General features: G+C 43.4%; 1 protein-coding gene across 38 annotated transcripts in view; it reads right to left on the reverse strand.

The window, feature by feature from the left end:
• The window catches only part of NEB (nebulin), a 268,629-nt gene that overhangs the window by 134,822 nt on the left and 120,108 nt on the right, over positions 1-13,699 (reverse strand). For all 38 annotated transcript variants that reach the window (XM_053258532.1, XM_053258395.1, XM_053258346.1 and 35 more), the window contains 7 exons: positions 13,117-13,320; positions 12,879-12,983; positions 10,690-10,797; positions 4,314-4,625; positions 2,779-2,982; positions 2,487-2,591; positions 1,589-1,693 (listed from right to left, as the gene is read on the reverse strand). In XM_053258532.1, coding sequence (XP_053114507.1) covers positions 1,589-1,693; positions 2,487-2,591; positions 2,779-2,982; positions 4,314-4,625; positions 10,690-10,797; positions 12,879-12,983; positions 13,117-13,320 — 1,143 coding nt within the window. The remainder of the gene's footprint in view (positions 1-1,588; positions 1,694-2,486; positions 2,592-2,778; positions 2,983-4,313; positions 4,626-10,689; positions 10,798-12,878; positions 12,984-13,116; positions 13,321-13,699) is intronic.

Consider the following 13,699-nt stretch of genomic DNA (forward strand, 5'->3'; position numbering starts at 1 on the left):
TGTGTTCTTCCTCGATGTCGATGTGCTCGACATCGGGATCGGTGTCGAGTTCAGCGTCCTCAATCACTGCGACTGTAGATTCCAGAGCCACGTTCGGCATCGATACCAGCGTCGAAGTGTGATCGACGGGTGTCGTGTCGTGTCGATGTCGAGAGTCTGGGCTAGAAGCCTGTGTCTTAGTCTCCAACCTGGGTTCAATCGACGTCGACTGCTCAAGATGCCGAAAGCTCCGTGGTCGATGCCCAGGAGTCAAAGGGGATTGGTAAGGCGTCGGAGCCGGGGACAACGACGCTGCTCTGCGTTGAGGGATCACATAGCCCTGCAGTCCCGAAGGCGAAGGTGTATGCTCCAAAGCATGGCCATGTTTGGATTTCTTGTGGGCAGTGCTGTGGCCCAGGGCATCACCCTTGTGCTTTCTCTTCAGGCCCAACCTATGCTCCACCGGGCGTTTAAAGGACGAAGAGGATGTCGATGTCGAGACGCCCGACGTCAAGGCTCTCGAAGCTGAAGCGGCCGATGTCTACGGGGCCGCTTTCGACTCTTTCGATCTGCCGGGGTCTTTAGACTGCAATTTCAGCGTAGGACCCGGCGTCGCATCTTTCCGCGCGGCCTTAGTCAACAAGGCGTCCTCCATTAGATAAACCTTAAGGTGCGCCGCCCGATTTTTAAGAGTCTGCTTGCTAAACGTGATACATACCGAGCAAGAGGCCGTATCATGAGCCTCTCCAAGGCAAAACAGAGGGTATGCCCGTCTGTTGAGGGGATCTTCCCCCGGCAATCTGTGCAACGCTTAAAGGTCGTTTTGCCGGGATTACCCGCTTTACTCACGCCGCTCATCCTGCTCAGTGTCGTTCTGTTCTGTGGTCGTAGGGGAAGATCCGAGATTGAGTCCAAGTTAGAATGTAAAGAAGAGACGTCGTCAGGTCCGTTCTGGGTCAAAACCGTACTGAGGTATAACAAGCCAAATCAGAAGTCCTTTAGAGAAGTCCAAGTCCATTTTCCAAAGTCCAAAGCCGAATAAACCAATAATAAAACTTTCCACGAGGAGCAACAGTCTCCAAGTACTGATCGCTATGGCAGTCAGAAAGAAACTGAAAATGGAGATGCCTAACCGCCGCTAGAGGGTACTGCAGTCACGTGCAGTGGGTGGTTGGCGTCGCAAGGAACTAACGAATTCTTCCTGAAGCTGATCTGCACTGGCGCAGAACCCACTTGTTATGAATGTTGGAACCACTATCCAGATCCTGTTATATTGCCTTGAGCTTGAGCTTTATTAAGCAGTTGGATACAGCAAAGTGCAAGAACCTCTTTCACTCATGCAACGGGATTTTCCCACTTCTTCCCATTGCAGCTTCTTGCACCCTAAAAAGTCATTCCTAAGAGTCAAGGAACCCTGCATAATTGCACAGGGTGTGATAAAAGGGACTGCAGCAGCAGGAGAGAACCGAAATTGGAGGGAGGGCAATCAGAAGAATTTTGAGATCCAAACCAATCTGGATGTTTCTGCTTCTTGCTTTTTAATTTCCTGACACAAAAGTCTAAAGAGCATACAGCACCAAACACTGCAAAATTCTATTTGCATACTTACATCACTGGCAATTTCTCTTGAGGCTTTGGCTGTCTTGATTGGGACTGCATCTGCTCTCAAATCAATAAATTTCTTTATGTCATCCCAGGCTTCCTTGTAAAGTTTCTGCAAAAACATAATATTGTCAGTTTACTTTTCTAACATATCTTCAAGAGCTTGTTGTACTACTTCCTCATTGCTCCTATTTCAGGCCACATGAGCTCATTATCACATTTGTCTAATTAACAGAAGGGCCAACTATGCTGACATTTTGTGGCTTGTGCTGTGGTGTCTTGAAATGTCTGTTTTACTTACAGTTAAATCCTACCAGACACTGTACTAGGCAAAAAATGTGTAGGATGGCCTGTGAAGATGGCCGGTCAAGTGCAATGTTACAAGCAGAAAAATTAAAAGATATACATCTCTAGTGGGAAAAGGTCTAGAAGGGAGAACAAAACAGAAACAGATCTCCTTACTGCTCCCCATCCCCTCCACATTTCTGAAGATTAGCATTGCTTTCTCCCAATTTTATGTATGTAAAAATGACTGAGATAAATTCATTCAGCAGTATTAAACATGGAGATGTGTACCATTGTTTGCCATTCGATAAGCAAATGCAAACATGCACGTGAAAAGTAGGCAATATTCATTATATCCTGATTACCTTGAGCCCTAAAACTTTAAAAGCACCTTTGGGGCCCATGGAAAACGACAACATGTGACAATCACACATCCATCTGTTTTGTTTCATGCCCTGGCCAACCACAAGTTCCCAGTTTGTGCATATAACATACAGCCAAATAAGTCACGTGCAATTGTCTACAAACGCTGTGTAATGAATTTGTAACATCTGAGCCACTCTTAACAGAAGTATGTATAGCTGTCATAACAACCCAAGAAGCATTGTAGATATACTTACATTGCTCACATTGACAGCATTAGACCTGGACAGCATGATTTCAGGTGTGTCTGGCATCACGTGGATTGTGATTTTATCTTTATCCCATGCTTCTCTGTATTTAGCCTACAAAAAATACAAAAGGCAATATCCTTTGGCATATGTGCCCATATTCTTGCATAATCTTACTTCAAATTTTTGAGCATCTTTTGAACTGACAGACATAGAGACTTGGTTACAAACTGATAGAAAAGTTGTGTTGTATTGTTGAGCACACTGACACGATTTCATACTACTGGAAGGAGTTACGTACAAGACTGAGTTGTTCAGCATTGGTTTTAGCGAGGACAATCTCTGGAGTGTCGACAATGTTAGTGTATTTCAGTTTGTCAGCAGGGGTGCGATACACATTGTCACTCAGGATTTCCTGGGCAAATTTCACCCTCTTCACTTCTGGAGACTCATTTGGCATCCATCCAATCCCCCGGAGCCATTCCAGATCTGACTTATACACGGCCTGTAAGAGAAAATGTCAGACAGTGAGAACAAAAACCTTTTAGTTTTCTCTATATTAAAAGAAAGCTGTATATGGTCAATAAAATTAATAGGACAAGTTACTAACTTGTCCTAGTTTTGTCTATGAGATTTAAGCACAACTAACCTTGGATTGGGATGCGTAATATTAATATTAATTAAGTAGAAATTCTCAGAGGTTTGACTACTTCTAGTGCTGCTTAGCACCTGCATTAATAGCCTTATTGGAGTGGACAGAAAACTTATCAAACCATGTATGATATGGAAAATTTGGAGTGACTGCACTCTGATTGATTACCTTGCTACTGCACTTTGGCAGGAGAGCTTTCAGAAAGGCCAAGTACATCACATCACACTCACCTGCATGACTTATTGAACACTACAATATTTCCAGCACCAAGGCACAGTGTTTCAGTAATGCCTTCCAAGATGCTCATGATCAAATTCTGCACAGATTTCCTGCTTGGAAATCTCCAAAGTACACTTGGAGTACTGCGTATAGTTCTGGTCACCACATTGTAGGTAAGGACATTGTAGAACTGGAAAAGGTGCAGAAGAGGGCAACCAAGATGATCAGGGGCCTAGAGCACCTTCCTAAAGAGGCAAGGCTACAACACCTGGGGCTTTTTAGTTTAGAAAAAAAATGACTGCGGGAAGACATGATAGAGGTCTATATACAATCATGCATGGTGTGGAGAAAGTGGCTACAGTAAATTTTTTCTCCCTCTTGCATAACACTAGAACCAAAGGTCATCCTATGAAATTGATTGCCAAGAAATTTAGGGCCAAAAAACAGAAGTACTTTTTCACACAACGCATAATCAACTTGTCGAATTCTCTGCCACAAGATGTGGTGACAGCCAACAACCTGGATGGCTTTAAGATGGGTTGGATAACTTCATGGAGGAGAGGTCTATCCACAGCTACTAGTCAGAGGGCTATAGGCCACCTGCAACCTCAGAGGCAGGATGCCTCTGAATACCAGTTGCAGGGGAGTAACAGCAGGAGAGAGGGCATGCCCTCAGCTCCTTCCTGTGTGCTTCCCAGTGGCATCTGGTGGGCCACTGTGTGAAACAGGATGGTAGACTAGATGGGCCTTGGACCTGATCTAGCAGGACTGTTCTTATGCTTGGACCAATGTTCATTAGTAAAACAACTGCAGATGTGTTCAACAAATAAAAGCAGGATTTAGTATTAAAAGAAGCAAACCTTCTACAGCTAGCTTTACAATGTCCTTTTTGTCTTCTATCACAGCAGTGGTGTATAGGTATTAGTGTGTGCACATGATGTTCTGCAAAAAGCATATATACTTACATCACTTTGTAGTTCATAAGCCTTCCTTGCCTGAATCACATCATTCTGGTCTGGCAGACAAGACCATTGGTGCAAACGATGACGATATTCAATATCGCTTACTAATGACTGGCATTGCTTGGCTGCTTGAAGAGCCACCATGTCAGCCGGAATGGTGATCTTGGCTTTTGAATTGTGGTAAGCCTGTTGATACAGTCTGTCATTTTGCATCTTTAATACTTTAGCAGCCCATGAAAGTTTGGGATCTGCCTGTACTGAAGGACATCCAATGTAGTGGCCTTTCTGTTTCTCATGAGCTTCCTTGTACTTGTACTGCACAGGAAGGAAAGAAAGAGAATTAGAAGTTATTAAGTAATTAACAATTTTCCAAGTAGAAAAATGAGGCAGTTTTCAGTCTTCCCATTTGGGGGGCATTGAGGAGGAAAAGACTCACTCTACTTTTATGACACACTAGTTAGATCTTTTTAACTTATAAAATGTTAACCAATGACAGGATAAACATTTCAAATAACTGATTAACAGATCTGATTGCCGTCTCAAAATCTACTGACTTTTGAATGGCAGAGACTACTTTGAGCAAAAGGTAAAAGCCATTGTTAGAATCCATCATTTCTAAGTAACTCTCAGACAGTATTTTAACCACACAATATGTTCAATAATGCTACACTTGCTTTCAAAGATATGCAGAAAGTTCCTCTACCATTTCATATCTTAACAGAAATCTTTAAAGCAATTGTGAAAAAATGGAAACCCCTGATACATTTTTCTCAGCAAATAAAATGGGTCCCTGCCCATTCAGAGAAGTGTTTGCCATAGGTTCAAATGGTTTCTCCATTAATGAACTGAGCACCAGAGACAAACTCCACTTGTCTACTGGCTTTCTAATTGGAGGATATACGTTGTTGATACCCTTCATGATGTCCTTGCATCTTGGGTGGGTAAAGACTGTCTTGCCATCCCATCCACTATGACACAATGAAATTGCTGCCATATGGACTTTGATGGAGACATTTGCTAGCCCTTCAGACTTTAGTGATGTCAAGTACAGAAGTACTTACAGTAAGGTCGCATTCCTGGGATTAAAGTGCTTGGATTCTGCATATGAGCGGAATCTTTCCACTTGGCCAGATAGTTTCTTCCAGTAGACCTCTTTCTGTTATTGCGTAAGATCTTTCTCAATAACCTATCTTCCAGGCTGCCAGATTCAGTATGGTGAGGTTCGGATGTAGAATTTGTCTGTCTCCTTGTGAAATCTGGTCTGGCCATTGTGGCAGCCTTCTGTAATTCTGGGCCAAGAGTCTGAGTAGCTGTGGGAACCATGGCTGCCTTGGCCACCATGGAGTTATTAATACAATTCCCTTGGTCTTGTCCTGTAACAGCTGGCAACTATGTTCAGAAGAGGATATGGAGGAAATAAGTAAAAGGTACTTTGTGTCCATCAATACTGGAATGCATCGCACTTGGATTGTTCTCCCTGACCCATCCTGGAGCAGTAGTGTTTGCATTTCTTGTTCTGTGCAGTTGCAAATAAATCGACTGTCGGGGTTCCCCAGGAGGCGAACAGCTGTTCTAGCAGTAAGGCATTCAATTCCCATTCGTGTTGTTGGAGAATCTGATCCCTGCTTAACACATCCGCTGGAGTGTTATCCTGCCCACTTTATGTGGATGGCCAGTTCCACATCTGTAGACTTAAGTGGCAAAGTAGCCTTGATACATTTCCACCTTGGTTGTTCACATAAGCAATAGCAGTGGTATTGTCCATCTGCAGCAAGACTATGTGGCCCCTGATGATGTTTTGAAACATTTGTAGGGCTTTGTAAGATGCCAGCAGTTCCAAGAAGTTAATGTGAAACTTTGACTCTCAGGTAGACCAGAGTCCCTGTATCCTCTGATGTGATAGATGGGCCCCCCAGCCTTGCATAGAGGCATCCGTTGTTAGTGTTAAAGTCGGAACTGGGGACTGGAATGGCATTTCTTCCTGTAGATTTCTGGGGCTGGTCCAACACTGTAAAGAGCGCAGTATCTTCCATGGTATTTCCAGGAGTTTGCCCTGAGGGTCTACATTGGGTCGAAACACAGCCAGGTACCACAATTGTAGTTTCCATAGTCTGAGCTTTGCATAACATACTGTGGATGTACATGATGCCATCAAGCCCAGAAGTACTTGAATTGTTCTGGCCGTTTGCCGAGGTGCTCCCCGGAATAAGGTTACCATCTCCCGAATGCGAGTGAACCTGTCTGTTGGTAAGAAGGCCCTCTGTCTGTCCATGTCCAGAACTGCCCCAATGTATTGAAAGCGCTTGGTGGGCTGTAGATGTGATTTCTTCCAATTTATCTGAATTCCTAATTCGTGTCGTAAGGACGACACCATCTGCACATGAGTGTTTAATTGTACTTCTGCCTTTGCAGTGATCAGCCAATCGTTAAGATGCTGGAAGATGGAGACACCCTGTATCCAAAGATAGGCTATGATCACTGCCATGCATTTCGTGAATACCCTCGGAGCAGTCACCAAGCCAAAGGGTAGCACATTGTATTGGAAGATTTGAGAGCCCACTGTGAACCGCAGATACTTTCTGTGGTTTTACTGTATGCTGATGTGAAAGTATGCGTCCTTTAGATCCAGCGCTGCAATCCAACCTTCCTCGTGCAGAAGAGGCAAGATTGTTTGCAGCATTATCATGCGGAACTTCTGTACCTCAACATACAGGTTAAACCAACGGAGATCCATAATTGGGCGGATTCCTCCATCCCACTTGGGTATCTGAAAATATATTGAGTAAAAGCCTGTCTAACTGTGAGCCCACTGCATCGGCGAGCACCTGTTTCCCCAACAGAACTTCAACCTCCTCCCTCAGAGTCATTGTTCCTGGGGTATACTTTATTCCTGTAAACTCTGGCAGAGTCTTGAATTCTATCGCATATCCCGTCATAATTATCCGCAAGACCCAGAAGTCCTATGTTATATGGTGCCATGCTAGGGCATGGCTTGCCAGTTTGATGGAAATACTGGCTCGCGTCAAGGTGATGTTGTTCCTTGAGCTGACAGTTGGAATTGTCGTTCTGTTGGGTTGCTGTGGGCTCTGGGCTTGATCAAAGATGCTGCTTGGCATGCTGCCCAGGCTTGTTTTGGTTTTGTTGTTCAGGCCTATTTCTTTGAGTATAGGACTTGTGATTGAAGCGATTGTAAGGCTTCCTGTACTCTCTGCGGTCATTTCGTCTATAGGTATTCTGCCTTCTCTGGAAGGGCTGATATCTGTTCCCTGTGTAGTTCTGAGTCATAAACAATCTGGCAGTGTTCTTTGACTTTTTCCATTGTTCCATGGTCTCATCTGTTTCTTCTGAAAATAGTCCCTTTCCATTGAAGTGTAGTGCCTCTATCAGATCATGCATGTCCTGCTGCAGCGTGGTTGAATGTAACCAAGCGTGTCTTCTAAGCAAAATAGCAGAGGTCAGGTTGCATGATTCAGATTCTACTAGATGTTTAGCATTAGTCAACTGCTGGCATATTGCAGTGATAGTTCTGATAAAGGTACTCTCAAATTTCTTCTGAAATTCTGCCGGTGTTAGTGTAGCATGTTCCTCAAATAGCTTCTCCCATAATGAGTATGTGAATTTAGAGAGGCAAGCGATATAATTTGCTGCCTTGGTAGATGGGCATGATGTTGAGTACGTTCTTCTACCTAGGATGTCTAATTTGTGCCTGTCCTTATCCGCTGGGGTCATATGGCGCCTCCCAGACTTAGCTGATGAGGCACAATCTATAACAAGCGAATTTGGCACTGGATGCTTCATGAGGTATTCATTTTCTTGTTCTTGAATTCTATATAGAGTTTCCAGGTTTCCAGGCGTTTTGAAGTTGGTGTGGATGCCTGAAGTACCTCCCACGCAGATTTTGCAGCCTTGCTGATAATTGGAAGCATGAGTAGGTATACCGGTTGCAAACCAGCAGTCTTCTTCATGAAATTATATACTGGGTCATCCAGGTCAATAGTCTTCTGGCTCAAGTCTAGGCCCAGTACTTCTGCCATCTCCGCAATCTGCTGGTGGTAAGTCTTCATTTCTTCAGTAGATGAAATGGATGGAGGTGCCGAGACATCCTGACTGGGTTCTGGGAGGAGTTGCTCTTCTGAGCCCTCTCTGGAGGAGTTTGAAGCATAATTTTCCTCATGGTGTATGAGTCATTATCAGGTAGATCAGTTGCTCAAGCACTGTCTTCTGTTGATGCGGGCAGAGCCAAAATATATTCTCTTCTCCCATCATTGTTACGCACCGTCTGGGTAGCTGTATGCTGTAGCGATAGAGCGGCTTGCGAGGGAACCCCTGGCAGGGATGGAAAGCTAGCCTGGATGGATACTGTCCTTATCTGAGTATTTTGCTGCTGTGGAATATTTGTCTGCACTGACGCGCTTCTGACAGGCTGTCTAACTGGTACTGTCTGCTTTGGCAAGTGAGATAGCTGACATCTCTGCACCTGCCATTCTTTAAATAAGGAATATTCCTCTGGGAACAAAGCAATGGAAGTGTTCCCCCAGCCTCTATGTGGAAATAGCCTAGGAGTCTTATAAGGGCTTACATTCAATATCGATAGGGTCTTTGGTATGGGGACGTGTTGGACAGATTCTTCATTTTCGTTGTCAAGTCTATGGGACAGAAACCCTCGGAATGTGGATGTTGAAGGGGTTGTTTGTCCAGATTGCCGGAGTTGAATTAGTTGTGGATTTGGATCACGGTTCGGATCGACATCGGGATCATGCTCGGAGATTTCTTTGATGTCGACTGCCTCTCAAGCTCAGTGTCAAAGCCTTCTTCGATGTTGACTGCCTGTTCGACGCTGAGGGATTCTGTTGCCTGTTCCCTTGACTTTGATGCTTGATCTTTTATTCTTGTTCCATTTGTAGGTTGCGGAGTAGGTATGAGTATTGATGCCATCGATACCAATGCTGTCGATACCGATGCTGTTGGCATCAAGGAAGGCACAGATATTATTATTTTTATTATAGAGAGAGGTCACGGTAGTGAGTTCGCTCATGGTGGTGGTGAGATTTGTCTGAGTGGCCACTCGGTCTTGACACTGAGACCGCTGGCAATGACTGTGGGGTGGATGGTGACTGCTGCGCAGTCAGTCCTGACAAAAGTGATACTGCTCGATGTTGAGGTTTTTCTACTTGCAAGTCTGTTGGCGAAGGAGTAGCCTCATGATCATGGTGCTTCCTTTTATGTGATTTATGCTTCTTGGCTGATGTAGTTTCTATAAGCAGCTTGCCCTCCCGTTTCGGACTACGCTGTATGGTTATGGATCCTAGCATGCTTAGAGGTTGGAGTAACCTCCCTCGACATTGGAACTTTAGAGGTTGTAGCTGCCTCCTTTGACACAGAGAGTTTAGGCTGCAATCGAACTGCAGTTCCCGGTGAGGGCTTCAAGGTTGAACTTGAAGTGCCGGAGTGAAGAGCGTCTTCCATTAAAGCTACTTTAAGATGTGCAGCCCTGTTTTTTAGCGTCTGATTGGAGAAGCTGGAGCAGATTGCACAAGATGCTGCACTGTGGCCCTCCCCTAGGCACAATAAGCAGAGCTGGTGCTCATCTGTCGAGGGGAGTTTCCCCTTACAGCCTTCACACCTCTTAAAGGTGGTCTTCTCCCTTGGTGTTTTACTCATGGGAGATTTATAAAATTAGGGCGTTTCCACAAAGAGTTACCAAGGACGGACCAGGGTCAAGCCAGAAAAAACACGCTGTCACCAAGTTAAAATTGCTAAACTTGCTGTTCGCCAAAAGTCAAAGTCCATTGTTCCAATAATAGATTCTTTTTTTTTTTGAAGGGAGAAAGCAAATAGTAGTCGTTCCGTTCCAATTTAAAGCCAAAAAAGTAGATTTTAATGTCATAGTCTATTTCTGAGGAGCTGCAAAGATCTGAAGGTGTGATTGCTAAGGTGGTCAGAAAGAAACTGAGATAGGGATGCCTAACCGCCACAATAAGGTACTGCAGGGCACATGCAGGAGGTGGTTGAAGGCATCTCAAGGAGCTAACAAATTCTACGCAAAGCTGCTCTGCACAGGCGCAGAATTCATCTTTTGTGAATGTTGCTGGAATCACTATCCGGATCACAAAGCTTCTAACAGTTATCTCCCTGCTATTGCAAAATAATGGACTATATTAAAATAACTTTGATATTGTTCTACAGATCAGACTTTAAAAACCACCCATGTAAAAGTATGGGAAAGATGGTGCTAAATATCACAGAACTGCAACACAAAATGTGTATATAGCTGCATTCCAATGATGATGAGACAAAGCATACATTTTGCCATACACACTCAACAATTTAAAAATCTACAGCCATTTGAGAAATAGAAATAAAATTATATAGATTGTACCTCACTGGCAATTTCTCTGGAAGCTTTAGCATGTTTGACTGAAATAGCATCAGCTCTTATGTCGTAACCTTTTGCCTTGGCTTCATCCCAGGCTCCGGTATAATGTTTCTGCAAACAAAATTAGTGCACCATTTTCAGTGATGTCATAAAATATATGAAAAATAGAAATGAAAACATTCATAAATTAAAAGGTGGACAAACACTATGAGTGAGAGATGCAAACCCATCACCTAGGGATGTTCACAGAACTGGTTTGGCCAAACCGGGTCCGGCTTGGTTCGACCCTCGAGCCGGGCTGAACCAGCTCACTGAGCGGCATGGGTATACTTGTAAAGAGGAATCCTTGAAGATTCCCCTTTACAAGTAAAGAGGGCATCCCTACACTTCCCTAAGGGCTCCAGGGGAGTAGTGAGAGGAAGTGACCTCCATACCTTTAGCAGAGGCCGTGGCATAGGTGGCAAGGTGGCCGTGAAGAAGCATCAAAGGCTGTGGGGTACAGTGGTGGGGGCTTACCCAAGCCCGCTGCCATCTTTCCAAATGACAGCCTGGGTCAGCTGAAACCCAGTTCAAGCCTCTGCGCATGTGTGGAGGCCATTTTCATGACTTCCATGCACACTCAGAGGCCATTTTCGTCATCACACGATTTGCCATAATTATGGTTTACCATAAGCCTGCTATATTATAAATTTGTGTAAGTCATCTTAGCGTTTTTTAGTAGAAAAAGCAGGATGATGGTGATGATGATTATATTGATGATGATGCGTGAAATATTCCCAATGTGTTCCCCATAACTGCCTCATCTTTATGTTGTCACACCTTGAGCCATGCATAAACTTTGAGACAGATTTGTAATGATGAGGAAGGTCAAGTTATAGCAATATTCTCTAACTGATCTTCATCCCTCTCTCTCATTCTTTCCTGGCCTCAAAACCATAAGAGGTTAGAAAGTCTACTGAGTTATTACATTCTAAGTGCTATAATGTAAGTACAATACTTCCTTTGAAAAAAAAGAAAATGAAGAAGTATAGGCATTCTTAATGAAGTTGGATGCATATATAAATTTGTTTGGAATAGAGACCAACTGCAATGCTAAGATTTCTTCTTTCAGGAAGCTGTTAGGAGGTAATTATCCTCTCCCCGTGTTTTATCGGGAAATTCTATTCACTGTTGCTTTTGTAAACCATATGCTAAACATTCTCTAATAAAAGTTAATCTATTCAGACTATGCTACAATGGTCTATCCTGTTATGTGTAATCATGATTTCCTGACCAGTAGCGGCTGACATCCTGACTAATTGTGCGTTTTCACAACAAAGTTGTGTTCATGCAATAAAGTTGCAGAGCTTGGTGAAGATGACCTACTCCAGGACATATACAAGGGTTGTGCAGCAAGGTTGTATGACGAGTGCTGTGCACTTTGTCAACATCTTCTGGGAGCACAAGGATTAGTCTCAAACAAATGTTCCATTCCTTATGCTCCTTTCTGATAGAAACATTCCTTTCCATTATGTCCTTAAGCAAAGACAACAGCATTCTGCTAGCACAACACTAGTCTGGAACTCAAGCTCTCAGCTCAGCAGAACTCGCCTGCACAATGTCCTTCTGCAAGTGGACTATTAGGAATAGGGTAAACAGAGTTTGGATCTCAGTGGCCTTAACTCTTTGCAGCATCATTTTTGGGTGTGTTAACTGTCTATGAAGCTTTAAAAAAATGTATTAATGAATCCAGAGATTTTGAGATCCCTATTTAGAAAAGTAAAGTAAATAACCAATATTAATCATAAAAGGCATAATAATCCCATACTCTTGTACAGCTCTCATCCATTTCAATGGGGCTTGTGCAAGAGGACTTCCACGTGGATTGTGCCTCACAGTTATTACCATCATGTTTCATTCTAATTTCTACTTTACAAAAATTCCATGCATTTTATATAAATGGCACAGCATTATCTATGTAAGTCTTAAATGTGTGCTCAGTTGTTATTGATAATGAAACTAGAAGAGAGTTTTGTTGCTGCTTATGTAAAAGACATACTTGTGTATACGATTACAGTCGAGGAAGTATGCCAAATGGCTTTATGTTTTTAAGAACTGTTCACAATGAGAAAGTGCAATTAAGGCAATTTAATGTGTATAGATATATCAGTATGCCTAACACATGCATGTACTGATTTACTGAATTCCCTTACATTGCTTATAGTCAGAGCATTAATCTTAGACTGCAACATCACAGGGGTGTCCGCAGGAAGACTGAACTGGGTCTTCTCTTTATCCCAGGCTTCACGGTACAGACTCTGAGGAGGAAGAGAAGTCTGGATTATTCTATTGCATTTTGGACATATTTGCCAAAGGTATACAAAAGCCATAGCCCACCCCAACTCAGTACCACTCCATAAGGAATGTAGTAACTGCGCAATTCCAGTATACCTCACTAATTTGTTGAGAATTGATCTTTGCCAAGACAACAGGTGGTGGGTCAGCAATACTGGTAAATTTCAGGGAGTCTGGAGGTTGCTTATACAATCTGTCATTCACAAGCTCTTGAGCTTTTTTCACTTTGAGCACTTCCACAGAGCCTTCTGGCATCCAGCCAATGCCCCGCAGCCACTCCAAGTCTGATTTGTACACATTCTGAAAAGAAAGCAATTAGGTGATTAACAATATGGCAGAAGGTGTTTCACTCAACCTGTTCAGAAACCGTTGCTGCCTCTCTGCTCAAAGGTAATTAATTAGTCTGCTCCTTATACAGTCACTCAGCTTCCCTGGAGGTTTTACAGACAGGGCTTTCCCCCTGAATCCAATCCTGATTGGAGTGTGCCAGTCCACATATTCACGAGATTTAACCCGATCTCGCTGTGGGCTATCAGGGACCAGGACAGAGAGGGCTTTGTTTTTCTCCAAAGGGAGGCTGCAAATTCTAGCTTAGGCTGAATTATGTGTATGCAAATGGCTCATCTAATCCCTCAAATTAAAATGCCTCAAATCTTCAGATTTGTTCTTCAGATACCCC

The sequence above is a fragment of the Hemicordylus capensis genome, chromosome 1, assembly GCF_027244095.1.
Source record: "Hemicordylus capensis ecotype Gifberg chromosome 1, rHemCap1.1.pri, whole genome shotgun sequence".
In the NCBI taxonomy this organism is placed as follows: domain Eukaryota; kingdom Metazoa; phylum Chordata; class Lepidosauria; order Squamata; family Cordylidae; genus Hemicordylus; species Hemicordylus capensis.